Genomic DNA, 27,913 nt, shown 5'->3' with positions numbered 1-27,913 from the left:
GATGTTTGTAATTGCTTCCAAGTTGTGTTGTACAGAGCTGTTTGTAGGGAAGGATCCGAGGAGCTGGGAGGAAACAGAATAAGGATAGCTGATGTAAACTGAACAAAAGGATATTCCATACCATATGGCATCACGAAGAAGGAGTTTTGAAAGGGATAGGAGTTCATCTTGCCCTCTTCTGCTCAGGTGGCCTTAAAGGCCATCTAGTCCAACTCCCCAGCAATGAACAGGGACACCTACAGCTATACCAGGTTGCTCAGAGCCCCGTTCAGTCCAACCCTGGATGTCTCCAGGGATGTGGCATCCACCACCTCTGTGGGCAACCTGTACCAGTGCCTCACCGCCCTTATCACCAAAAAACTTCTACCTTGGATCCAGTCTAAATCTCCTCTCTCTCGGTTAAATTAGATAGATAAAACAGTGAGCAATACAGTGCGTCAGGTCATGGAGCCTGCAGCTCGAGCAGAGGGGCTCGCACCACCCGGCTCCCGGCACGGCCGTGCCCGGTACCCGGTACCAGGTGCCCGGTGCCCGGTGCCCTGTGCTCGTGCTGCCGCGCTCGTGTAGCGGCTTCGAAAGGCAGCGCGGCTCGCGAGCACCCGCTGGCCGGTAAGGAACGGCTCGGCGCGGAGCGGCTCGGCTCGGCGCGTCCGGCCCGAGATGGCGGAGGGCAGCCCCACCTCCCTCCTGCACCTCTCCATCACCCGCTGGTGAGTACTGCTCCTTCCCGCAGCTCAGCCCGTGGTTTTGGGGCGGCAGGGGCCGGTCAGGACCGCGATGGGACGCGGCTGAAGCTGGGCTACGGGGCAGCCCGCTTTCCCTCCCACGGGGGTCTGCAGGAGCTCCGGGAGTAAAAAGTCTGGGTCTGGACACAATTTGGGAAGACAGAAGTTTTGCTGAATGCAAAGGCTCCATCGTGGCGGTGGGGCATGAGACATCCGATGAAAGTGGGTGAAGTTCCCTGAAAGTCTGTCTTCTGACATAACTCGTACTGACGTAGAGGTGCCTTGAGGCTGCAGGACCACCCCGATCGGAGCTGGTTGCCGTGACAGCCTGGCATACAGCTATGCTGAGCGACTGACACTCCCTGAGGTCATGTTTCCTTGGAGTGAAGGCACTGGTTGGGCTCCTCTTCAACAAGGTGCTCTGTGGAGTGGAGTAAGGTAGTCATCATCATTTTTATGGGGCTTTGAGAAGGAGCATCACCTGCCAGGTGGCAGGGAAAGGGAAACCAGGGCTGCTTTCTTCTTACCCCAAACGTGGCTGGGTCTGGCTAGTGAGCCACGCTGAAACTTCAATATACTTTTTGGAACTGTAGATAGACTATTTCCATTTCAGAAGAACTAAAGAAAAGGAGTTGTGGAGATGATCCCACAGCTTTGAGACACCGCGTAAAACTGAATCGTAAACAAGCCTTGAAAAGATCAACTGCTGTTTCTTTCATCACCATAAGCTTCTGAATCACCTTTCTGTGTTTTGAGGGTTTTTGAGTGTTTAGCTCCACTGTATGGCTGGTGTATTGACAATAGCAAGGCAGACTTAGCTTCAGAAGAGGCTTTATAGCAGACCATGTGATGTCCCAGCTTCACATATAACAGGCAGCAAATCCCAGCAAAAGGTGAAAAATGGCTCACATAGTGACCCCAAAGGACAGTGTGGACAGGAAGGTGTGGTAGAACAGGAGATATTTCCTCAGGTGTTGTTTTTAACCTTCCCTTACCATTCTCTTCCCTTTTGCTCTTACTGGTTTTGCTGTCAGCTTTGCTTTGATGCACGCACGTGTTTGGTTTGCCATTTGAAAAAGGCTCGCGGTTTAATGAATGATAAATCCATGGAACAAGATTCCCTAATGTTTTGTCAGCAAATAGTTAAATGCTGAGACGAAACTATTGGCAGAAGTCAGTTACAGAAGCACAAATTAATTCCTTCTGCACTTCCAGTGACTTTTGCAGTCAAATATTAAGGATGAATTTGGACTTAGGTTTAATCTCCTCTGGGACTGCCTGATTATGAAGAGTTTTGAGACAGCTGCCTTAGAAGAACCGTGTGCTGCTGTCAGCTGGGATGCAGAGCCAGGGCTCTGTTCTGGGATAAATTGATTTTTAGCCCCATGGTGTGAAATGTCCCATTGGATCTCTCAAACCTGGAGATAGGGAGGAAGCAAGAGATGAGCAGACATCATGGGGCCATGGCATGGTGATGCCAAATGGCATCTGCTACATCATATCACTTTGCTGCAGAGCTTACCTATTATCTGCTACCAGTAAAGCCAGTGCTTTAGACAAACCCTGAGTAGCCTGAAATCAGGATATTAAGAATGTACTGAGTTAAAGTCTGACCTGCTTATCTCACCTGATGGATATGAAAAGTCTGTATTCTGAACCAACCTAATTATTGACACAGACAATTGAGGCACTGTGCTGTACCAGCGTTCATCTGACGAAATAATAAAATATGCATAAATCATTGGTTATAGCAGAAGTGGAGTCACTGTAAGTCAACACTATCACATGTGCAGTGTGTCATGCTCTAAAAATTAATCCTCTCTGCTTCTTTGCTCCTGTATTTGTACTGCAGGGAGCTATTTTCCTCTGGCATCAAAGACATTGCCACTATCTCGTAACTAAAGGTCTTTATTCTGGTGAAGTCAATAAGTTGGGCTAAAAAGAAACTAAGTTCACTTCTTCCTTGGAAAGAGTGGTGATGCAGTGGCACAGGCTGCCCAGGGAGGTGGTACAGCCACCATCCCTGGAGGTGTTCCAGAACCATGTGGACGTGGCACTGAGGGATGTGGGCAGTGGGCATGGTGGGGGTGGGCTGATGGTTGGACTGGGTGATCTGAAAGGTCTTTTCCAACCTCAATGATTCTATGAATCTATGAGTCTTCATCCTGTTTAAGAAAATAGTTCCACATTTAGAACACAGTTCTGTTCTAAACTTGTGCTAAAAGCACTGAGATTGTATAAGAGCAGTATTTGGACCTTCATAATTTGTGCACTCTCCACCCCAAACCATCGTGTTGGACATTTTAGAAGAGAAAAGGCTCTTATTGATGTTTTGGTAGAGTGGAGACCTTTAGAAGTAGAAGATAAAAGTTATGTCTTATTAAAGAGATGCTAATATCTCACACAATGGTTTTAGTGTTAGATAGTACCACTAAGTTGTATTTCTTTGTTAAAAACTATGAGATCCTGTCAATTTCTTAGCAGAGTCTCACACAATTTCTCTTACACTTTGAAAAAAAAGAAAATTGAAGGTAAAAAGTTGAAAAACTTAGAATGTATATATGCCTATGAAGATGTATTTTTTTTTTAACTAAAATACAAATCAGCATAGAAGTGATAGTCCGTACTTTGCTTTATGTTCCTATAAAATAGCAGTATTAACTAATCCACTGTAACCTTGACAAACTATCAAAATTGTAAGTTAACAATTCTTTTTTTCTAATTCTGACATAAACTGATATTTTGTTTTGTTTTGTTTGTTTTAAAGGATAGCTGATAATTTCTATTTGTGTGAAGGATGTACCATACCGCGTTGGCTGCTGTATGAAATGTATCTAGAAAACTTCAGTTCCAGTGACAACGACAAAGTAAATTCAGCCACCTTTGGAAAGGTACAGAACAGAGAGGATTTGTAAGATTAGAAGCTGAGTTCCAAACAGAAAATAAGATGCTTGCATTTAATATGCGCATTGTGTATCAAGAAAAATTAAATAATAGAAAAGGACGCATACATAATATATTATTAATAGGGTAATTCAGCCTAAGAGCTTAGGAAAGACTGTGTTTGAAAGCTTCTATGTTATCCTTTCTTCTGCTTTGGCTTATCTGGGTGTTGTATCCATGTTTTCTGTGGCGGGTGCACTGAGATTTGTGCTGATCCAAAAATGACAGCTATGTTCATGTCTTTGCTGATATACTTCTAGTAAGCTCTCGTGTAGGTACAGATATACTGGGGAAAAAAAAAAAGAAAAAAAAGCATTGTCTGTAATGGAATTCATTTTCTTCAGGGAAGATGTGCATGTTACACTGGCAAAGATCTCTGGGCTCTCCAGGTCAAAAAAGACAGGGTGTCCTGGAAGGAGTCCAGTCAGGGCCACAAAGATGATGAAGGGCCTGGAGCATCTCCCATATGAGGAAAGGCTGAGTAACCTGGGTCTGTTCTGCCTAGGGAAAAGAACGCTGAGAGGGGATCTGATAAATGTTGATAAATATCTGAGAGGAGAAGGGAGACAAATGGGTGAAGTCAGGACCTTCTCAGTGGGGCAAGGACAAGGAGTAATGACCTAGAACTTGAAAGTAGGAAGTTTTGTATTAACATGTGGAAGACCTTTTTTTATGGTAAAGGTGACAAAGCACTGGAACAGGTTGCCCACAGGGCTTGTGGAGGCTCCTATGGAGATATTCAAGACTCATCTGGACACCTACCTGTGTGACCTGTTGTAGAGTATCTGCTTTGGCAGGGCGGTTGGACTTGGTCTCATGAGGTCCCTTCTGTGATCTTTTTTTTAGAAGGCTTTTCCAGGGTAAACAGTGCAAGGTTAAGAAACCAGTCCTGAGAAGCTGATTCTTCTGTCCTTAAAAGACCCATTTGGTTGTTACATAATTTTAAATTTCCTTTTTTAAGTACACTTAGGGTGATTTTGCTCCAAACACACACTAAAAATTCTTCACTGAATCTTCCAAGCAAAACAAAAGCAGATGTAAAAAACAATCTCTTTTAAGAAGTCACACTCTTCCACTAAGTGGATGTTGATACAACCCACAAGGCAATTACCACTTAGAAATCCCACATGCAACACATTCTCATGGCTATTTGACTTTATTTGACCAATTAAGGAAAACAGAATTGTGCGTGATTGATATTCATGATTTTGTGTTCAGAACTTCCTATTTTTACAGCTAATAGTTTTCCAATAGTGCCTGTGGTAGGAGCTGTTTTAGCATTTTTAAAGAAAAAATTCAAGAAAAAGTTGTGCCTGGAATCAATTTTGTGTGTGGATAAACTCATTTTAGGAATCATTCATCTCAATTCAGTTGAACCTGTTTCATTTTGTTTTGTTTTTACTGGGTGACGATCACTCTTACTTAAGGTTTGAGTGACCGATCCCACACGATTGGTTCCTCACAGCCTAATGGCTCATCACCCATCAGCCAAGCCATGGGTGGAATTGGTCTGGTTTGGTACAGAGGTCTGCCATGAAGATCATCACCTTACCATCTCTTGGTAGTCGATTGAGAGAAATAAGTAGTTTCTTACAGTTCCTCTCACTCCTAATGAGTCTTCTCGGTCAGCTCAGGTGACTCATGCCTTGGAACTGCCTTTCTCTATTGACCATGGAGTCAGCCAACAGTAGCTTACACAAGGAGCCACATGGGTAAAATGAGTCCCACCTCAGCATGAGCTGCGGCTGTGCAGCAGGAGACTGAGGGGCAGGATCTGCAGTTACACTGCTTTAAAACACAGGTGCACGTGTAAGAGGCTAGTCAATAATATGAGCTATTAATAATTTGTCAAGCTGCAGTAACTTGACCGCACTGCAGGTAAGGATTTTTGCCATCAAACCTTGTGTGAGTGAAACGGTGGTTATTTGAGATGGCATGAATTTAATCTGCCTGGTCCTTCTGCTCCGGTATGCCACTGCCTGTAGAAGAGGCCCCAGTTCACAGGACGGCCTTTTGGGACAAGGGGAGTATGTACCACGTTGAGAAAAGGAGCAGCTGAGGGGGGTGCACACAAAAATGTGCACAAAGAAGAACCATTCCAGCACTGTTATCACCTGCAGGTCAGAGAATGTGATCTGTCCTTGTGCAGACCCTTCAGCCAACAAGGTGCACTCTGCACAAAGGCAGCGTTGGGCTGCAGTGAAGGATCACCTGGCTCAATGACAGCATTGTGCCCTCATTCCTGTACAGCTCCAGCAGCCCTTGTTAGGCTCTGCCTTCACAGGAGAGCTCATGCAGAATAATCGTGCTGAAGTGAGGTATTACCCTGACACTATCGTGTTATTCTGTGGGGCTTAACCTTGGCAGATGCTGCCTGACCTCAGTTCATATTACCACAGGGGTGGCCTGGAGGTCGCTGTGCAGTGTGGGGATGCAGCCTCTCAGAAACATGAAGCCAGATCCCAACATGGAGTCAGAGCTCCACGTACAAGTGAGAGGGTTGTGTGAGTGAACCCTGCTCAGATGTGGAGGGCTGGACAGGGAGAGAGGAACTCCAGCCCCTCCACAGGCCTAAGACAGATGCCTCTTGAAAATCAAGTTCCCCTTGCTGTGCTGCACTCAGTCAGCTGTGGGTGGTCTCCTGGGCGTGCTTCAGTGCAGGCAAACCAGGCTGATGTGAAACAAGTTTCACCTGAGGGAGGTAATCCATGGAATTACTCACTTTACTATCCACAAAAGCCTGATTGAGTTCAGTTCAGTAGTTCCCATTTGAGAGGTATGTAGGGACAGGTATTAGCCAGCAAGTGATGGGAAGAAAAATAAATGATCAAGCAGAGAAAACTGTAATGGGTACCCCTTTGTGTTTTTTGAATGAACTTGCTAAGAATCTCTAATTTTCTGCTTGTTTTTTAGCTTATCCGGTTAGTTTTCCCAGGTCTGGGGACAAGAAGGCTGGGCACAAGAGGCAGTGCCAGGTATTGTTTCTGAATCCTTTGTTTGCAAAACATAATGAATGATTGCTCTAGTAAAATTAAAACAAAAGAAAAGGCAGAATTCTCAGCTCCAGCTCTAATATATCTTCTGATATCTTTCTCCATCTCCTTTCTTTTCCCGTCCTTCTCTCCCTCTAGCAGAAGTATGAGGATTGGGATAGATACACTTTCATTGATTCAACATCCAAATATATATTCACACTCTGAACACCCAGTCTGGGAGAAACAGTGCAATAAAGGGCACTGAAATGCAGTCATTTTACAAGCATTTGGAGTAGCTGTAGAACTCTGGCTTTGAATGACGGGCCCTTACTTGATCTGTGATTTTTCTCCACTGGCCTGGACTTGCTGTCAGCTTGATACAGCAGTTTGGAGTGCTTGGTTGGGATCATGTGTGGTACTCCGCATCCTTGTGCAGTTGTTTCCCACAAGCAGAAGCTCACCCTCTACTGGCTGCTGAAGGCCAGGAACCTCCCCCTTCATGCTGCACCAGATGCTGGTGTACTCTTCCGAGACCAGAGCAGAATGATAACACCAGGATGGGCATAGAACTCTAGCAGTTCTTCTAGATTTCTTGGTTTTACCTTCCACTCATGGGCCACCCAGTCCCTTACCTATTGTAAGCCACTGTGCTGCAAGTGCATACTGTCCTCCAGCTCAGTGGGGACATGGGGACGTTTGCCTGCTGAGAGGTCTGTGACTTCTCTAATTATCCTGTGCAAAACTGTTGCACTATATTTGCTGGCTTATGTTTGTTCGCTTAAAAGAAGGTGTCATTCAAGGGCAAAAAAAAAAAAATCCCAAACAGCTAAGTAGAGCTTGTTAAGTCATTCTAGAAACACTTGTGTAAATATTTTGTGCCAGGGGAAATACATTTCCAACAGAATTTATAAAGTAAATGTAGCATTTTTGTTTTCACTTCATCTTTTCTAATCTGAACATGCTTTCAGTAGGGGAATATTAATTCTTTGCTAACTGTCTTGGAAATCACATGCTTGTCAGTTCATTCTTTTTCTTTTTTAAATTACTTTCTAGATATCATTATGATGGAATAGCTATCAAGAAGGAGTCTTCCTTTTATGGACATTATTGTTTTCTTCTGTCTCAAAAAAATTATCGCAGGTTTGTTTTCTAAATAGTTCAATCATGAAATGTCACATGGTAATTTAGATATTGTCTGTATATAGAAGTCTGTTATTTCTCTTTGCTGAACAGTATGAGTATTTTCTTCCTCTTATACACACTATAGAAGTGCTGTGACCTTAAGCAATATCTCTAACAAGAAAATCTAATTTGAAAAAGAGCCCTGTCTAATCAGATTTCCATGAATTAGACAGTGTAGAAAGGTAAATCATGCCAAACCTAAAGGAAGAACGTAACACGCTGGGGCTCTAAATGGAAGCTCGGATAAATGACAATTGCTTCTTGACACTGTAGCACTTCTGTTGGTTCACAGTAGGCTGAAGGGATATGTATTACAATATAAATGACAGTGCTCTTTTTGACAAGTTTTATACACAACGGTGTTATCTATTTTTTTCTAAAAGATCAGGCATGCTACTTTGAAAGTACTGCCCCTGTTTTATTTTAAAATGTCAGGTTTTAAAGTAACCTCTTGTTGGGGATAATATATCAGACAGGAGTAGAAATTGTCTGCAAAAACAGAGAAACAATCTAAGAAAGGGATGAATGTAAGATAGCGTAGAAGCTAAGTGGAGACTTTATCTCAACCAAGTTGTAGGCAGGATGATGAAGGTCATCGTTAAGGTCATGGTTGAGGTAAATGAGCTTCAGACTTGCATTTCTCCTGGGGAGAAAGGAAAAAAAGAAATGCGTATACAAATGAATTCTGTACTTCGGTTTCCATTCTTTTAAATGGGGCTATAATAGCTCTCTACGGCACAAATGTTCTAGGGATACAAGATAGACTATTAAGCACTCAGATATTCTGGCGATGATGAAAGCTGTTTCACTGTCTGTGGTATTTTATTGTATAGTTAATTGAATACACGCTGCAAGAGAATGGAGAAATTATACCCGCGGGTTTGCTGCCTGTCTTTGCTGGTTTGATGGCAGAGCTAAGCTGCAGCAGCCCAGGCAGCCACAGCAGAGCAAGGATAAAGAGTGGAGCAGGGCAAAGGCTCAGGTTCTGCACACAATCAAGTGGCAATCAGTTGTTTTGAGACCAAACAAATTATTCATAGGCAACGCGAGGCTCATTTCACATGAGAACCTTGCTAAAGTGATATCCCCAGCTATCAATGCACACTATATTAAATATATATACATTCAGATAAACATCAGCTTTCTAGCTGCAGTACTCTTAAGTAAGCCTCTTAACTATGAAATTGTTCTGTCTGACAATTCCTTCACTGAAGCTGTTGTGTGAAGCCAAAGAGCTGCATTTAGAGCATCTTGCACTCCAAACCCAGCCACGTGCCCCCACCTAGAGCCAACACGTGCACCAGCAGCACCCGAGTGTCACTGCTGCTTCTTGGTGCCCGTTAAAGGGCAGCAGAAGAAAACAGAGAGAAGACAGTAAAAAACAAACAAATGAAATGCAGCCAGAGACACTTGGTTATCATAACCCTCCTCCCACAAAATAACTGAGGAAATAAATTAGGCCACATACAACTTAAGCAGCAGCCTCAGTGAAATAAGTCAATTTCCATCTGTTCTTACAGTTATGTACTAGATGCTTTACAAATGCACAGGAACACAGTAAGCAAATATCTCATCTTTACTGCCTTCTCTGTAGAGCTCAGTACTTTTGGAAATCAGAATTAATTTTTGTCACCCAGTAACACCACCACTGAACAAACAAACAAACAAAAAAGCCATCTGTGGAATAATTTTTTTGAAGTAGAGAAATGAAAGTTGGGAAAAATAGTAATAAAAAAATTGAGTATTTTTCTACCCGCAAGGACAAACGTTGTTCTTGTAGAGTTAAATTGATGGCTGCAGCAGACAGTATTTGACCCATGACACAACAGTCTGGAAGAGTGTGCTGGTGTGAAAACTTCCAGATAGTAGTGAAGCAGATTATTAATGTATATTTACAGTGCAGTCCAAACACTTGTCTTCAAATCAGATCCAAAGAATTGTAGAGACCTCACTGGCTTGATGCCACATCCCCCTGGCAGAGACAGGGATGTGTGCCACAGCAGTCAGCATGTCCCAAGTGACTACTGCATCCTCCTACACCTGGATCGAGACTGACATGCAGGTGCTTCTTCTGGAGCTTCTACCTGAGGGGAAGGTGGAGCTGAGAGCCCAGCTGAGAGACGAATGCATCCACCCAAACTCCCTCTGGGCTGTTAAAGAATGGACTGGTGTCAGCACTACAATCCACTGTCTCTAATTACTGAAAACAGTATTTCTTGACCTTTTTGAGGTCACCAGCACTTGACATGGAGCTGGTAGTAAGGAACTGGGGCCGTGAAGGGTCTGGCACATTGGGAGCTTTGCTTGTTGGTGTCATAAAAACAGCCATAAAATTATAATGGTTGACTTTCACTGCAAAGAAGGCATTTGCCTCTTGGTAGTCAACCAGGCTTTGCATGTGTCAAGTTGCTGGGATGGAATGAGTTCACACTAGGAGTGATGAGGATTCTCTTACAAAGCACCTGTGAGTTGGTCTGTTTCAAAATGTTGAGTTTTCCTGAAGATATTCTGTTGCGCTGATGATGATGTGAAAGTAGTGCAAACAAGCAGAGCTGTGACCAAACAGGTCTCCAAAGGTATTATGGAGATTTAAGAGGGTGTGGGATAATTTGAAGTACACTAAGGTGACTTTTAGGAATGGGAGCTTTGAGGATGAGGTCTCCCTACAATGGCAGTTGCTCTGGTAGATCAAAGTGGCTTGGAGTATGTCAGTGCTAAAATGATGCCAGTGAGTTTTGGCTTTGTAAGAGTAGAATCATATCATAGAATCACCAAGGTAGGAAAAGACCTCTAAGTAAGAATTACTTCATGATCTAGTAACAGGGAAAGGCTTGGGTCTCTGACTTTCTAGTGAAGCAAATCTGTAGTTTTTCAGTTACAAATTCTAGTGTGTTTCTAGGATATTATCTTTGCTGATCTCAATGTAATCTGTCAATCCCATTCACCATTCTCCCTTCATTAATTTTCCCTTCTTCCTTCCCATTCACCTCAGTCTTTCTGCCATCCCTACAATCAGACCTCCCCTATCAGCTCTCGTTCCTCCTCCCCAGCCTCACAGGAGGCAGAGCTGAGCTCATTGCCCTCGCCTCCCACCCATCCTCCACTCTCTGTGCTCTGTCTTTGCCCAGGCAGTGCTCTCCAGGGAAGAGTGTTTCAGCGTGGCAGCCAAGCACCCCTATGGGCACCAGGTGAGTCTGGATGTCTTTTGCTAACGATGCTGGCCCCAACTGGCAAAGGTGAGGTAGGGTCAGGTGGAGGAGTAGTGACAAGGAAGGCTTCAGCCTGCCACCCAACAGGGGGCAAACGGACTAGGCAGCCCACCAAAGAAGAGGTGAGGTGCTGAGGTGTGTTGCCATAGCAGCAGCAGCAGAATGCAGCTGGCTGCCTGCTTGGGAAGAGCGGGAGCTGGAAAATGTTTGTTAATTGTATTTCACAGGCTTTAGGAACCTGCAAGAATGAGACGTTTGACAGCAGTGCATCTGTATTGACCCTTTCTTTTGTTTGTGGGGATACAAATGCAGTATTAATGTTGTGCCAGGCCTTTAGTGGGTGGAGTCCTTTGGCTTCCAGCACCAAAGTGGTGATGAAGGGAAAGGGAGGTGACGTGTGTACCAGCCACCAACAAGGACTGCACATTTTGTGCAAAACACTGGCTGCCACCTTCCGAATAACAGTCCCCAGGAGTTTGAAATGACTTCACAGACAGGGAGCACATAGCAGCAGCAGATGTGGGGCTGGCTGGAGCATGTCCCATGATATCACATGGGAATCACAGTATTGCAGAATCACAGTATTGCAGGGGTTGGAAGGGATTTCTGGGGATCACCTTGTCCATGACACTGCTGAAGCCGGTTCTCTACAGGTTGCACAGAAAAGAGTCCGTGCATGTTATGAATATCTTCAGACAAGAATCACAGAATCACAGAATTGTAGGGGTGGGAAGGGACCTCCAGAGATGATCGAGTCCAACCCCCCTGCCAAAGCAGGTTCCCTACACCAGGTCACACAAGTAGGCATCCAGGCAGGTCTTGAACATCTCCAGAGAAGGAGACTCCACCACCTCCCTGGGCAGCCTGTTCCAGTGAAGAAGACTGCACAACTTCTCTGGGCAGCTGCTCTGTTATCCCGTGCTCTGTCACCCTCTCAGTAAAGTTTTCCTCGTGTGCAGATGGAACTTCCCCTGTTGTACTTTGTGCCCATTGCCCCTTGTCCTGTCACTGGGCAACGCCATCCACTTGGCACCCGCCCATTAGCTATCTATAAAATGTGATAAGATCCCCTCTCGGCCTTCTCTTCTCCAGGCTGAACAACTCCAGATCACTCATTCTTTCCACAATACAGGAGATGCTCCAGGCCTCTCATCTTCTTTGTAGCTTTCCACTGGACTCTCTACATTAGTTTTCTGTCTTTAATGAACTGGGGAGTACAGAACTGGACACAGTAGTCTGGATGCTATCTCCCTTGTAGGCCTTTCCTCTGACTCTGATTAAGAGAACCCAGTCCTTCCATTGCCATTACTCAGCTCCATGCAGTTCAGACCTTCCCTAATGTTGAGGGTTACACCTCCTGTTCTTCCCTGCCCATCCCTTGTGAGGAGCCTGTAGCCAATTGTCTCTGCATTCCAGACTTGTGAGCCATCCCACCACATCTCACTGAGGCCCAGAATATCCTGGCCCTGAGACTGGACTAAAACTTCCAGTTCACCTTCCTTATTTCCTATGCTCCATGCATTTGTGCTGAGGAACTGAAGTTGGGCCAGAAACTGGCTTACTGGCTGGTGTTCCTTTGTGCTGCTTTTCAAGTTCTCACCCACAGATCTCTGTTCTTGTTGTTGTCTCTGGGCAGCCACTGCTCATACTGCTTTCACCGTTCCCCTTCCCCAGCAGTTTTAGGCTTGGCAAGTCTGTAGCCAAAGTTGTTCTTTGACAGATGAACCACATCAGTTCACAACAGACCAGGTTTCTCAGATAGAGTGCGACTGCCTTTCTCTCTTGCAGGATTGACTTCATCAACACAGGCGTAGGAGGAGGGAGGAGATGACAAAGCAAGAAAGCAGCCTACTGCTGCCCAGCTCATGGTTTTCCAGCCAAAAGCTGATTGTTGAGCTTTTGCAGGCCCATGAGAATACTGAGAGTGTGGAGCATCAAGGAAGACTTTCAAAGTAGGCAGGGGGCAGCCAGGAAAAAGTTGCTGTCTGCATTAATAAAGGGAACAGAAAATGGGGTTACTGTGCAATCAAAGCTCAAGGATGATTATGATTTCATTATTTCCATGTATATGATTTTTATTTTCATTCTAAATGAACTGCCACTAACAGTTCAAAATCACAAATTTGGTACAAGAAGTTGGAAGAGATTGTGCTGCTAAATGGCTAATATTTTGCTGTCTGCAGTGAGTGGCTCAATTTTAACTTGAAATTAGTCTCCAGATTCATTAGAAAATCCTGGGACCACTGAATGATGGGAAAGGGAGGGATTTTGTTTCCTAAACACACTGCTGTCTACTTCAGCCTAGAACTCTCCATCCACTTTGAGATTGTTTTCTCACTGAACACTGTACAAATTGATGGGGTTTTTTAAAGGGCTTTATGTTCTGTATTTTACCACAGTGCAGACGCCTGCAGTTCTGGAGATGCAGCTGGTTACAAGAGCAATAGCAAAAAAGAAGGAACAGTGAGTTTCAGATAGATTAGTCTTATAACAAAATGCTTCTCTGTGTGCTTAATTAGAAATGCTATACAATGTTGTAATGAAATACAATTAACCCATCACACTCCCTGAAATAACCTTTGTCTGTGGATCCTCACTAAATGCTTACCCCCCCCACTCCTGATGTAGCTAAGTATTTTTGTTGTCTAAATGTCAGCTCAAATAATCTTTGCTATGCCGAGTGTTGAAATTGTGGCTGACAGCCCAAGTTTCCAACACTGGAGGAGTTAGTTGGGCACAGCCTTCCTTGCCTGAAGCCCACCACTGCAGGCCCTCATGTTGTCGAGCCAGTGTCCTTTCAACTCAATGAGACTATATTGGCATGGGAAGTCTTTAGAACACTGTGAAGTGATTAAGAAAAGAGAATGGCAACCCTGCTCGCCAAGGAGGCTGATGTTAGGCTAACTGCTGTCAGCTCAAATGCACTAGGGAATTGGCCTGACGCTGGGGTTGTTGGAAGCCAACCCACAGAGCGTGAGCAGCAGGATTATGGGATCACAGCAAGGGAAAAGGGGAGACTGTGTGTCTTTCTTGTTTCTTCATGCTGCTCAGAGTGCGTGTAACAACAGCTGAAGAAAACCTTGCTGTCACCTTTACAGCTGAGCCAACAATCTCAAGCCTTATTTAGAAGATTGCAACTGTGAAAATGAGTGCTATAGAAAATATATGCATAAGATGTGCGTAGCGTGAAATATTCACTTGGTTTGAAAATAAATTATTGTTGTTCTGTTTGGAATTTGAACTTTTAGTCAACCATGCTTGCTTGTTTCACCCACCTCTATTTTTTTGAGCAAAAAGAACAAGCATTTCTGTGAATAATTACATCTCATTAAAAAATAGTAATATACAACTTCAGGAAAGTACTTAGTAACTTTAACAGAAGTGACAAGATAATTGTGTACTTCTTTTTTTTTTTTTTAATTCTTTCAAATTCATTCTGATGCTTTGGAACAAGGATTTGCACTGTTTTCCATCAGTCACTTATCTGAAAACTGAAGAAGACAGACTTACATATGTTTTGCCTGAATTTGGGCTAGCCTGCCCTTGGGAGCAAGAATTACTGAACAAATACCCCTATGAGATGGTATGTTTAAGTATCCAGTAATCAAGCCATTTAGCTCCTTGACTAGATGATCATTTTTACATTCTTCTTGCTCACTTTGTCCAGATCATACAGGTCGCAAATGAGTACAATAGCCACTGCCACGATATTTTAGAGGTTGTGAAAATGCAAGAGCTTGACAAGGTACGCCTTTGCTTCAGTAACTTTCCTTGCATGATAGCAAACAAATATGATAATGAAATTGTTTCTTTGTAGCTTATTTAGTTGATGGTTTTATTTAAAGAAGACATTCATTTATGGACGAAAAGAGCACTCATTCAAGGTATACTGGAATTCTTAATGTGACCACCTCTTAGAATGTGATGTTGCGGGCACAAAACACAAGGCCATAGATGCATATCTCCCATTATATCCACATATCCACAGCACATCTCTTTGTCTTCCTGCTCTTTGTTATGCTTCCTTGCCAGGTTCACCCCAGGATGCTCCCACTGGTGTCTGAGCTTGGCTCAAGCCAGGTGGGGAGCCAAGCTCTGTGCTCATCCTCCTGCTTCTGTGCTGATGTGTGTGTCCTTTCACTGAGTCACACTTCACATGTCACTAGTGTAAAATTGGTGAAAATTCATACAGGATTTTGTGCAATAGGTGGAGGATTGCATCACATCATTTTGGAGGTCTCTACCGCCTGAAAAAATAGCATTTATCTCCTTGCCAGATATATGCCAGCTGTTCAAGTACTATGACAGATATCTATTCAAGGTACTGTAGACATGTTTGTTGTAATTACTTTAAGATTTTTGTCTTTTTGGTAGTTCTAGCTGGAGAGAAAGACCAGCCGTTTATTGTGTACCGTACAATGAGATTTTGTTTTCAGTCTATATGTAGATATAAATTTTGAGCCAGCAAGTTTGGATTTTGAAAGGAGACAGTGGAACTTGAGGCTACAACCATTTGCTGCCATATCTTCAGTTCACAGAATCACAGAATATGTGAAGCTGAAAGGGATCCGTAAGGATAATCAAGTCCAATTCCTGGCTTCGCATACGACCACAGCCGAAAGTTCTTAACACCAAAGGAGGATGATGTTATAAATGTGATCTGGGGTTCTGGAATGAGGATATGCATCTGAAATTCAGCCTGATAGCTGGATTCTAAACTACAAGAGGGTTATTTTTCCTTTGATAACTTTACTGTATTTCTCAGTGACATTCCACGCTGACTTACAGTTTTCTGCTCAGAATAATTTACTTCTTATTAACAGCAGGTCATCAAGCAGCATCTAGTAATTAACTCAGGAGGTGCTGCTTGCTTCTAGGACCTTTTTCCTTCTGCTAATAAATATAGTTTAATTATTGCCATAAGAGGAGGAAAACAATGGGCTTCTTTCATGATGTAAATTGTAATCACAGCTAAAACATGTTTCATGCTGCTGTAAACATCTGTACATGCAGTTCCATATATTTACATTGTAGGAAATGGATAATATTCTCCTTGGTGACTTCCTGGAGGAGGTGTCTGTCCACTATCTGAAGTCAATCAGAATGTTCAGTAAAAATGTTAAACTCTGGCTGCTTAATGCTTTGGAAGAGCTTCCAATGTCACTCCAAACATCCAAATGTGAAGGTGAGGAACAGAGTGATTTTCATAAATAATCTTCACTTCAATTGCAGAAAAGATTGGGTTACAAGACTCTTAAATTATTTTTTAAACATTTTAGCTGATGACCTTGATAGAAGAAAGGACTAGAGTTAGTTGGCACACAGTTAAAAATAAATGGTCTCAATTGGTGTGAGGACAAATTTAAGCCCAAATCATTCCAAGTTCCTGGTTAATTAAAGTGTACTTGAATCCTTTTAAAGACCTGTCTTTTGCCATGTTCACTTTGGCTGTGTTGATGACTTAAAAATAAGCACCCTCCCCTCTGAAATGTCGGTATTGTTCTGTCTCTTTTCCTTGCAAGTGGTTTTATGCAGATAAATTAATTAATGAATATAGGGCAGTTCAACATAAAGTAGAAAAAAAACCCCAAAGGCCTATAAGGGAAAATGTGACTCTGTCATTAGAGCAGGATTTTAAAATCTTGTAGTATACAAAGGTGTGTGATCCTAAGTACGTACATACATACGTACTTTGATTTATGTATGCAAATGTGTTCATATGTACAAAATGTTCAAGGTCATGTTGGGTGAGGCTTTGGGCAACTTGACCTAGTGGAGGATTTGTGGGTCCCCAGCATAGATAGTAGCTCAGCTATCTCCCTGTGCTCTGAGTTAGCCAGTTGCTCCCACAGGGATCTGCTTTACAATTTAAAGAGATCTGCCTGCATTAATGTCTTTAAGAATGTAAAATATTAATGATATGAAACACCTGCCTCTTCTTCTTTAACAGAAGTTACAGTATTTATAAAAAGACTCAGGAGAAAGACAGATCTTTCTAATATGGCCAAGGTATGTTCCAGAATCCATGAAACAAAACAGCTGAGCACCTCATGCACTCAAGAAGCCCACACGCAGTAAGGATCATTTATGAGATGCTCCACTGTAGTAGAACAGCAGCAGGGCACAGGTGCTATTATCTGTATACTAACCATGGTCCTAACCATGCTCACCCTCCTACTTCTTTCTGCCCACAGTAAGTATGCTGAGGGGCCCTTTGGGCTCTGTGAGAGCCTCCGAGATGTGGTTAGTGGTTGCTATCCTGCAGTTACTCAGTGCTGCATTATTATGATGGGCTGCGCCCTTCCTGTAGCTTCACTTCCATTGCTGTCCTTAAATACTTGCAAAATCACAGCACATGCAGTACAAGATACTCTCAGTATGCCCATCTGGCTAAAATGATTTCACTTTGTCCTCGCAGCAAAGGAATAAAAGAAGGGAACTGTGGCTCCTTGGGTTACACAGCAGCATCCCATCTTTCATTAATAAATACAGTTTTCCTTTATGGGAAAGCTTCACCGCAACCAACAGCATATAAAATTTAAACCTCACAGTTCAAAAAAAGGCAGTTTTGGAGGCGTTTTTTAATTTAAAAAAATGCATAAACGTGCATAGGTGTCCTAACATGGGCAAAAGGTCTACATCTATCAAGTGCCAAGGACTTGTAGTTGCCATTTCCTGCAGCAGCACTTTGGAGATGCTGAACACTAGAAAAAAACTCAGCTTCATAACACTATATACTTCTTAACAGTGCTTCTTACCCATCAAACCACTCAGTCCCACAAGACTGCATGTGCCAACTATTCCCAGTCATTTGGACCGGATTGCTGTAGTTAGACTTTACGCTGTTGTGCTTGGGCTTGAGGCATGACATCAAGGTGCTGGTTGTAGCTTTTTTATTCTTCCCTGCACATTCCTAATGCATGGAAGAGCTGTGAAGACTCAACATTTAGTTTACACCCTTGAGATTTAGGGAAAAAGAGTTTTAACCTAGCTGGAGGGAATTCTCCAGCAGCAGCCTCTAACTGCTTTATATTGCGCACTGTTTAACCTGCACTAAGTGAACATTCTAGACCTGAGAACCTGGGTCAGGTCTATACTTAGAGTAAAGGACACTCTGAGCCTGGTTCCTCTTCATGTTAACTGGCACTCTTTGCACAGGTAAATGATATTTGCACCTTCTCCAGAGCCCCTTTAAAATACATGCAAAGGGCAAAGGAGCTCCAGAGTAACTGATGATCAGTCCCATTAGTCCCAATTTAAAAACAACAGCTTCAACAAGTGAAAAAATGTGAGCCTTGTAAATCAACATCCCCGCAGTCTTCCAGCAGCTGTAGCCTCAGGTATAACTTCTGACCTTACCCAAGGTATTTATACCGGGCTCCAGAAAGCAGGGCAGAAAACAAGAGTCAGATAAAGACTATATTGCAAAATTACCCTATCCACCTAATGCATACCAGAAGATGACTAGCTGGACAACACAAATATTTAAGATGTTCATCATGTGAGAAACACACAGATGCTTCATGACGAGGTGAATGTCACTCAGAGAAAACCAATCGGTGTTTTAGTTGGTCAGACCAGTCCCTAGGCTTGTGTGTGCTTTATTATTTGCCCTGGTTGTCCGCATCAGATAGTCAGATAAAGTAGGCATGCATAGAGCAAGTGATGTTCTACTCCTGAGACCCATCTAGCCATCTGAGATGAAGGTTGTATCCCCATCCATCTTGGGGTAGCGAGCCCCAGGATTTGATTATTTCTTGCGAGAAAAAGTACTTTCTTTCATTAGTTATAAAATTTGTGCCCTTTTTCACGCAGTTCTTCCTCTGTCGCATTCTTTCTCAGTTATTTCTATCTCAGCCTGAGGTTTAATTCTCTCATAAGGGAGTCATTTGGTCTTTCTAATCGTCCTTCAAGGTTTTCTCTCTCTGAAAAGCACGTTGAATTTCAACCAGAGACAGGTGGTCAAAGCAGGTGACAGTGCTCCTAATGAGAACTGTTATTGAGGGACTGTGCAGCTGCAGCTTCTGAATGGTGTAAACACTCCGTGCCTTGTAGAGCACTTTGCAATAATTTAGCCACCTGGTGAGAAAATCTGAACAATTTTGGCAGGGTCAGCATTCAGAAGAAAAAGTAACTTTCCCATCATGTGTAGATAAAGCAGGCTGATATTTGCTACTACCTGGATGTACGGAAGTAATTAGAGTACAAGAAAGTGCAAATTCTCTGTGAGAAAGGAATGTGGATATAATGCTTGTCATTTCCAAGGGCTGATTCCTGTCTTTGATAAGATGTATTTAAGCGTTGTCAGGGCCAGCTCTTAGTAATTCAGAGCATTATGGTTTGTGAAGTGTAATGGGTAAAGAAAGAGAATGGCCTAGCATGCAGGAATATGGAGCTGTGTTCCCAGTGTTCTCATTGTGTGCTCTTGCTGCAACCAGCAGCTCTTCTTCCAATGCTGGAAACTCCATGTAAAGCAAGAAAAGGAGCTTTGTCTTTAACTTGATTGAAAAAGACTACCGAGAGTCAGGCAGCTTGTGATATTTGAGTAATACTAACACAATAGTGGAAAACCAAAGTGCTGGATTGGGAGTTATACTTGCAAATAAGTGTGGTGTGATAGAAAGTAGTGATCTCTACCATGCACCCAATGAATGGCATTTGTTCAAACATTCATGAACCCTGAGGTCTTCTCTGAAGTTTACAAGAAAATATTTTTCCTCTAGTAGACCAAAGTTAGCACATGGATTATATACATATAAGCCCAAATTCAGCAGAGCCTGTAGGATCTCCCACATTTCAGTATGAAAGCGAGAGACTAAATGTATGGATGGATGAATTGTAACAGACTCAGATTTAATTCCTTTCATTATTTACCACTTAAAACATTTCAATCAGGATATTAGCAATTAATTAAAAAAAAAAAAAAAAAGAGAGAGAGATGAGGATAAAAAGCTAGGCTGAAAATCCTCTGCAATATCTGTGTGTGTAATATTTATAGGGACAAATATGAAACCAGATTCATTCACAAATGACTCACAAGCAAAGAAATGGGACAAATTCCCCACTAATATCACTTTAATTAATACTGTATTTTTAGTCTTACTTTTACCTTCTCAAAGGATAGAAAAACTCAAGAAAACTCACTTTTGAATGTAATTGAAGCACATATTAAGGACAAGTGACAGTGAGGAAAAATAAATCCTAATAAATCGTTTCATTTTTTTCAGACAAAGTACCATTATTTGGCATAACTATAATAACTGCAGGCAAAAATATTGCCCAGATACTTCAAGCATCTGTCAGCCTTGTCTGCTCCATCACAGACACTACCACAAAGTCTCACTGAAAATAATATCACCCAGAACAAAACCCACTCAAAGACAGCTTAAGATTCATCTCCTTTGATGCTTTTTTTTTCCTTTTTTTTTTTTTTTTTTTTTCCCATTTGGAGTCTAGTGGTAAATGTAAAGCCTCACTTCTAACTTAGCACTGAAAGGGAAGCTTTTTTGACTGAGTTGAGGGCTTGTGAAAGACATTAACTGTTTTCTTAATAAATGCAGACAATGAGGATAGTCTTGAACAACAACAGCAAAGTCACTGTTCTGATCTCGGATTTGAATGCTGTCATCAATCAGGGATTGCTGGATGTGCCTGGAAACCTCTTTCAAAAGAAGTATGGAAATCCAGATGAACTGCAGTACAACATAGAAATCAAATGTAATTTTTTCTGTATTTTCCTATCCATTTAAGCCTCTGCCTGACGTTGTTAAAGCTCTAGCATGTTTATTCATGGCATCTGCCCTACTGGGAATTACAGCCTTTCAGTAACCCTAAGTACTGGAAAAGAGCCAATAAAATTGAGAATGGAGCACGCAGTTATATCCGTTTAATTTTAAAGGTTAAGAATGAAAGGCTTTGATTCTCTCTTAATGCTTTCTAGGGCGGTGGGAGTAGGTTTTGTGTTCCCAAATGATACACTTTCCAAAAGAAGGCTGATAAACAGGGACATTTTATGATTTGCTTTGATAAAAAGGAGTTTCCTAGAATTACATTTTGCATTTTCCCATTACTAATTGCAGTCACGAAATCACCTCCTGTGGCCAGATTTTACACACTGTATGCTGAACTGGATGAGGACCTTTCGGCTTTCACATCTTTTTGCTCTGTTAGGGCCTGCAGAATAGATGCTGTGCTGTAAACACTAAAACACATGGTTTGCATGCAGCTACGACACGATACATTTGCCAGTCTACCGAAAAGCTATGGGAACATAATGGCAAGTTAATTCTAATATTAACAGACTGCCATTTAAATCATTAGTAAGAAATGGGTAAGATGGGCCGTCTGTGCTTAGAGCTGATGGAGGAATCCTCAGCTCTTTGTTCCTGGCCCGCCGCAGGCGTGCTCCCTGATAGGGGATGCACCACCACCTGCCTGTGACGGCTTTTGGCAGGAATAATAATTCTCTTTGTTCATAGAACCATTAAGAGAACCATCTGAATAATGTTGATATGAGACTTAAAATCAAAAGCAATGCACAGGAGCTTTTTATTACATTCGCTCTTTTTATTAATTATTGTGTTTTCAGAGGTGGATTCACTGCATTCTCAGTTTCCATTCCTTTTCCAAATTGCTATTAATAATAAAGTTTTACAGACCCTATGCATATGTTTTCTGACAATAAAACCTGTTAGCTAGAAGGGTATAGATTCAGAGAGGTACAGTCATGATGCAGCTTGTGGCACAGAGTGGTAGCTTCTAATCTTTTGGGGGAACATCTGCAGTGCTTTTTGGCAATGCTATATATATTTCCATAGAATACTATGGAATATCTGCAGTTACTGTTTTGAAACAATTCTCTCCTCCGCAACAGATTTTTCTTTTTCAACCATGTAGAAGCTTAGATAAGAAATTTGGCATTGCAGATAGCCACATTTCAGCTTGCACCTGTGCAAAGTTTACTCTTTCCACTTTGTCCATGACAATTATGCCAGTGCAGACACAGTAGTAATGGCTATGGGGCCAGACAACATGCATACCAGGGTCCTAAGGGAACTAGCTGGTGTGGTTGTTGAGCTGTTCTCCATCAAGCCATGGCTGACAGGTGAATTCCTTGGAGACTGGAAAAAGGGAAACCTCACTCCCATTTATAAGAAAGGGAGGAAGGGTGACCTAGGGAACTAAAGGACAGTAAGCTTCACCTCTGTTCCTGGGAAGCTTATGGAACAGATCTATGGCTCTACGTCCAGGTGGAGGCCAGTAATGTGTGGTATCCCCCAGGAGACCATCTTGGGGCAAATACTATTTAACAACTTTGTCAATGACATAGACAGTGGGATTGAGTGCATCCTCAGCAAGTTTGCTGATGACAACAAGCTGAGTGGTGCAGTTGATACAGAAGAAGAAGGGATGCATCCAGAGGGACCTTGATAAACTTGAAAGGTGGGCCCCTGTGAACCTGTGTTCAACAAAACAAAGTGCAAGATTTTGCACTTGGGTTGGAGGAAACTCAGATATGTATACAGACTGAGAGAAGAACTCCTTGAGAGTAGCCCTGCTGAGAAGGACTTAGGAGCCCTGGTAGATGAAAAACTGAACATGAGCCAGCAGTGTTTGCTTGCAGCCTGGAAAGCCAACTGTATCATGGGCTGCATCAGAAGAGGGGCAATTGTCTCCCTCTATTCTACCTTCAAGAGGCACATCAGGAGTATAATGTCCATCTCTGGAGCCTTCAGCACAATAAAAATGTCAGGCTTTTGGAGAGAGTCCAGAGGAAGGCCACAAAGATGATCACAGGGCTGGAGCAGCTCTCCTGTGAAGACAAGTTGAAGGAGATGGTCTTGTTCAATTTGGAAAAGAGAAGACTGCAGGGAGACCTCTTTACAGCCTTCCAGTATTCAAAGGGAGATTATAAACATGAGGGAAAACAACTTTTTACATGGATAGATACTGATAAGACGAGGGGGGGAAACTAAAGGAAGGAAGATTTAGGATAGATATCTGAGGAAGTTTTTCACTGAGAGGGTGGTGAGGTGTCGGAACATACTGCCCGGAGAGGTTGTGGATGCCCCATCCACAAGGATGGTGTTCAAGGCCAGGTGGGATGAGGCCCTGAGCAGCCTGACCTACTTGGGCTAGCAGTTAGCAACTCTGCCTGCAGCAGAGGGGTTGGAATTTGATGCTTCTTGAGGTCCCTCCCAACCCAAGCCATTCTATTATACTGTGATTCCATGATTCTATAACATAAACTTGAATTCTGAGTAATTTCTAAGAAATTGCGCAGTTGCACTAATCAAAATGCTATAAACAGAGGTCTTAGTATATTTAAAGCCAAATGTAACAGAAAAAAAAAAGCTAGAAATGGCAGCAAGCCAATCACTTGATCTCCCTTCTATATTTCACAGGTTTGAACGACCTATTATCTTCACTGGCACATTCTACAGATATTCGAGTTCTCCTAACCTGTGTATATTCAGATCTTCAGGCTTTTGTCATTCAGGTATAAAATTAATTTAACAATTTCAGAAAAGGAAGAGTGATCACACCATTTATCCCTCTACACTCTGTCAAAAGTTTGAAGGAGATACATTATATACTAGCAACATGACCAGACTGCAGATTTGCATAAATACAATTTATGCATGCTGCAGAAAAAGGGAGAATTAATTGGCATACAAAAATTCCATCTGTGCGAACAACTACAAATGTATTTCTATGCATATATCCACTTCAGTGATTACAGTATTTGGTCTCATTTTGTAGATGCACTCTGTAACACTGCCTTATAAATCAAGATCTCTAAGAAAAATGTCCATATAAATAAAGAGAACACTTAATGACTCCTGAGATTGTTGATTTATGGAACTGTTGATTTTCAGAAGGTTGTAGGAGAGTGAGAAATGCTAGTGGAATGGTTCTACCTCTCATGAAAGATTCAAGTATGATCATCTTTGTGTACAGACCTCTCCCTAGGTTACCAATTCTTGCTCCCCTGGTCCATCAGTGATCCACAGCTGGCAGTAGTTTGATAGTAGCACTGCATTCTGTTGGTTGGACAGACCAGTGAATCTGGGGCTGGAAGGTAGTTAAATTCTTTTTTTCTATTTATTTTTCTGAAGAAGCAGGATAAACTGTACTTACTTCTTCAGCTTTTCTTCCTAATATTTTGACTGGGTTTTATAATTAGAAATAGCATTTTGCAGTTCTGTGGTGCCTTCATCTCACAGAACCCTCAGCTGCAGAGAAGATGGAGGTTCACAGTTATAGGGTGTAAGGCAATAGCCACAGCAAAGGAAAAATTCAAAAGATTAAAAAAAAAAACAACCCAAACATGAAGAAGTTACCCAGAAGGGCGGAGAATACCTCAAAGACATTCAGAACCTGGCTGGAAAAGACCTGAAAAAAGATGACATACAAAAGTCCCTTTCAACTGAAGTTATTTTAACTTTAATTTTCCATCTCTGTATGCCGTCTGCACAGGAAAACAGTCCATAACACAATAAGGGACTCTTTTAACCAGCTTCATCATAAAGCATCTTTTTTTTTCTCTATTTGCAGCCAAGCAGGAATAAACAGGAGTTTATAAAACTGGCAGCTGATTTCCAGTTGAGATGGAACTTCCTACTGAGCACAGTAAGCAAGGCGATGACACTCAACTATGCAGACAGTTTTGGTAAGTGAGAGCTTTGTGCCTGTCAGCTGATGTGACCTGAGATGGCAGAGGGACCTGATCGTTTCAGCAGACATGCAGTCAAGCTATAATCCAAATGAGCATCACCTCTCTAGGATGAGCACAAGGGAGAAAGGGAGAAAGATGCAGCTGGAATGATGGCAGGGGAGCAGGACTCCCTGTTTTGGTAGAGGCCATCATTTGAGGTGAAACAGATAATGGCATCCTTAGATGCAAACCTCGCTTCACCCCCATTGCAGGAACTCCATCAGGAAGAAGTGATGGAGATCTGGGGCACCAGCAGCCCTAACCATAATAATTCCATATATATCAGGTGGTAGCTTCCAGATTCCCATTTTCTTTCTGTACAATACAGTAACAGCAGATCCAAACACTTGTCAAAAATGCAGTTACTTCTTCCTAGAGAAGGTATAGGCTCCTTCCTTTTGCTTATGCCTTACATTGACACATTAGACTGATTGAAAACTAATCACTCCTTCAGCTGGATCCATTTTGTCTCTGTTGTAGTGCTCAGAGCTGTCTAGCACCAAATCCAACACACACTGCTGTAAAGCAGAAGTGAGAGGCCTTTGCAATCGCATTTACTGAAAGTGCCTTGAAGTGGTACCACTGTGTCTTGAATCAACTGTACCTCTTCTATATTGCATCAAACCCAACTTCCTTTCTCTTTATTTGTAAGACCTTTCAGAGGCTATCTGTCTTTTATTTATTCTGGAGCAATGCACTGTCTCCTCAGAGTAACATCTCAACCCAGACTGCATGAACTACCTTTCAGACTTTCAAAGAAGCACCTTCGTAATTTTTTGTGTTCTGTTGGAGGGAGCTTCACACCAACAGCCAAAAAAGCCTCATGATCTTCTTAGACATACCCCTTCAAAGCTTAGGGCTTTGTGTTTCCTACAAAGACATAACAAAGTGGTATGCTAAGGTTGCTGCCTTTTATATTCTTCAGCATTCTTTCCCTGTTACTGGATGTGTTTGTGTATATACACGCACAGCCCTTTTCTACACCTAGCTGTTACCTTTTGCCTCATAATTAGGTTGCAAACTCCCTGGAGCAGGATTGGAGGTTTGCTCTCTGACTACATGGAATACAGCACAGTCGGGTCCCTTGTCCATGGCCGGCTGCATCACAGTAATAATAACCACATCTCTCTCTGCAGAAGTGTTGTGCACAAAACTTCCCAAAGTTAGATGCAATATTTTGTGCCATGAGTGAAAATTGTGAATGAATTCCAAGAACAGCACTGGAGGCTCAGTGTTTATTAAAATTGCCAATGATGATGAAATCCTCTTCCTACCTCGAGAAGGGCTTAATGAATCGCCTCCCTGTTCTTTAGTTGTTAATGGCTGGGGACACAATTAATACCATCTGATCTAAAGCATCCTATCCTCTGCTGAGCCTTCCTCAAACTAGTTACAAACAATATTTTCATCTCACATTATACAGTCTTATTATTGTACTTCATTAACATTGAGATTTAATTCATTTTCACATATGACAGAGTTTTTAAAGCGCCTTTTAATCTTTCTCTGTGATGTTCCAATTAAATTGGTCATTATCTTCCTTCCTAAAAGCAGTGGTTCCTTTAGATGTTGGGTTATGCGATGTAACAATGTCCCATCTTTCCTAGGTCTCTATTCCCACATTTCTATTTGAAGCCTTAGTGGGCAAGGCTTAGTTATTTTAACAAGCCACTCTGCACTCAGGCCATTGCTTTTCATAAAGGTCTTAAATCTCAGCATTTCATAAAGAAATGGTGGGGATCCTGCAAGTCAAAATATGCTGCATCCACTGAGGATCCACAATTACTTAGGCAAAATGTAGAATTTTTGGTAAATGTGTGTCATGTTAATGCAGCATGCATCCCCACAGCGTAAGTCACATAGCAGAAACCAAATCCAAACTCACTTCTGGCTGGGGGTCTTGCTTGAAACTTAGCACTTCTGACACACATAAAAGTTACTTCTGAGCTCAGGATTGTCTTTTGCCCTATTCCAACCCTGCCTCCTCATGGATGACGCTCAAGTGCAATCAAAGGAACCTGCATTTAGTCCCATGGAAGGCTGAAAGGAGCAACAGCAGTCAGGGCACAGGAAGTCATGGGACTTCTCGGCATTAAGGGACATGGTTTACTGATGGGACTCTGTGGGTCAGGTTGATAGTTGGGCTTGATGATCTTCTCCAACCGAGATGATTCCACAGTTCTACGCTAGAGCTCTTCTATTATCACCTCTTTCCCAGCATATGTGCCTCTCCTTATCTCAGACACAAAACCTTATATCAGCTGACCACCTACATTTCCTTTATTAGTATCTCCTCTGAGGCATTCGGGGGAGTACAGCCAAGCCAAGGTGGCTGGACAGTCACCTGCATACACACTGTAAGCACTTTCAACCACAGGTGCAAGTCAAAACTCAGTGGCCTCCCTGAGTCCTTCTTTTGGCTTTTGGCAACTATAACTTGGTATTTTGGCATACACAGCTGCAAGGTAGGCCATTGAATGTCATAGGTATGGATGAAACTGAAATCTGTAGGAGGGTTAGCTTGGGGAGAGGTTAAATAATTTATCTGTGTTAGGGGGAAATGCAGACAATGCATGCTAGTTAATAGGCCTTATAAGAGCAGTGAATCTGGGGGGATGAACTTGAATAGAAAAGTGAATAAACACAAGCACATTTTTCTCTGTTGGTAAAATTTGGGAAAAGGTTTTTTTGTTTATGTTTAAAATCCATAGTCAGTGCCCATTTTGCTGTGGTAGTTGGAGGTAGGTCATTATGCAAGCATTATTTGACAAGTGCTAGACTGCTACTTTGTGTAGCCCATCACTACAGTGAAGCTCTTCAGAAAAAAGAACACATCAGGAAGGTATATGCAAATTAAGAGGTTGCTACAACTACTTCTGGTTTTCTTTAAATCTAGGATCCTGGCATTTGTTTAATTTGCTACTCTTGGATTACGTTGCTCACATCTTCCAGTCCTATATAGAGGAGGAGGAGGAGGGAGAAGAAAGTTTTTGTGTCACACAGCAAAGTGACCAGCCTGTTCTGTGGGTTTATGAGCCCAGCTGCTTCGGGGGCTACTTTGCAGAGGAAGAACCTCAAGCTCAAGCTCCTCAGTCAACTCTCATAAGTTTGATGCTGAACCAGAGTGACATCAGATTAAGCAACGTATATTCAGAGTTCTGA

The 27,913-nt window shown here is 42.4% G+C and overlaps 1 protein-coding gene across 1 annotated transcript; it reads left to right on the top strand.

The window, feature by feature from the left end:
* Positions 1–660: 660 nt before the first annotated feature.
* Positions 661–27,913, top strand: RFX8 (regulatory factor X8). The gene is made up of 16 exons (XM_052664906.1): positions 661–710; positions 3,493–3,616; positions 6,582–6,643; positions 7,697–7,783; positions 10,954–11,013; positions 13,434–13,501; positions 14,414–14,415; positions 14,489–14,617; positions 14,702–14,779; positions 15,242–15,355; positions 16,069–16,219; positions 16,985–17,043; positions 20,595–20,751; positions 23,439–23,533; positions 24,592–24,706; positions 27,648–27,913. Exons 1-16 carry the CDS (start codon positions 661–663, stop codon positions 27,911–27,913), a joined length of 1,617 nt encoding a protein of 538 aa, XP_052520866.1.

Source organism: Tympanuchus pallidicinctus, unplaced genomic scaffold, assembly GCF_026119805.1.
Source record: "Tympanuchus pallidicinctus isolate F22 unplaced genomic scaffold, pur_lepc_1.0 scaffold6, whole genome shotgun sequence".
In the NCBI taxonomy this organism is placed as follows: domain Eukaryota; kingdom Metazoa; phylum Chordata; class Aves; order Galliformes; family Phasianidae; genus Tympanuchus; species Tympanuchus pallidicinctus.
This window is presented reverse-complemented; position numbering and strand designations above follow the sequence as displayed.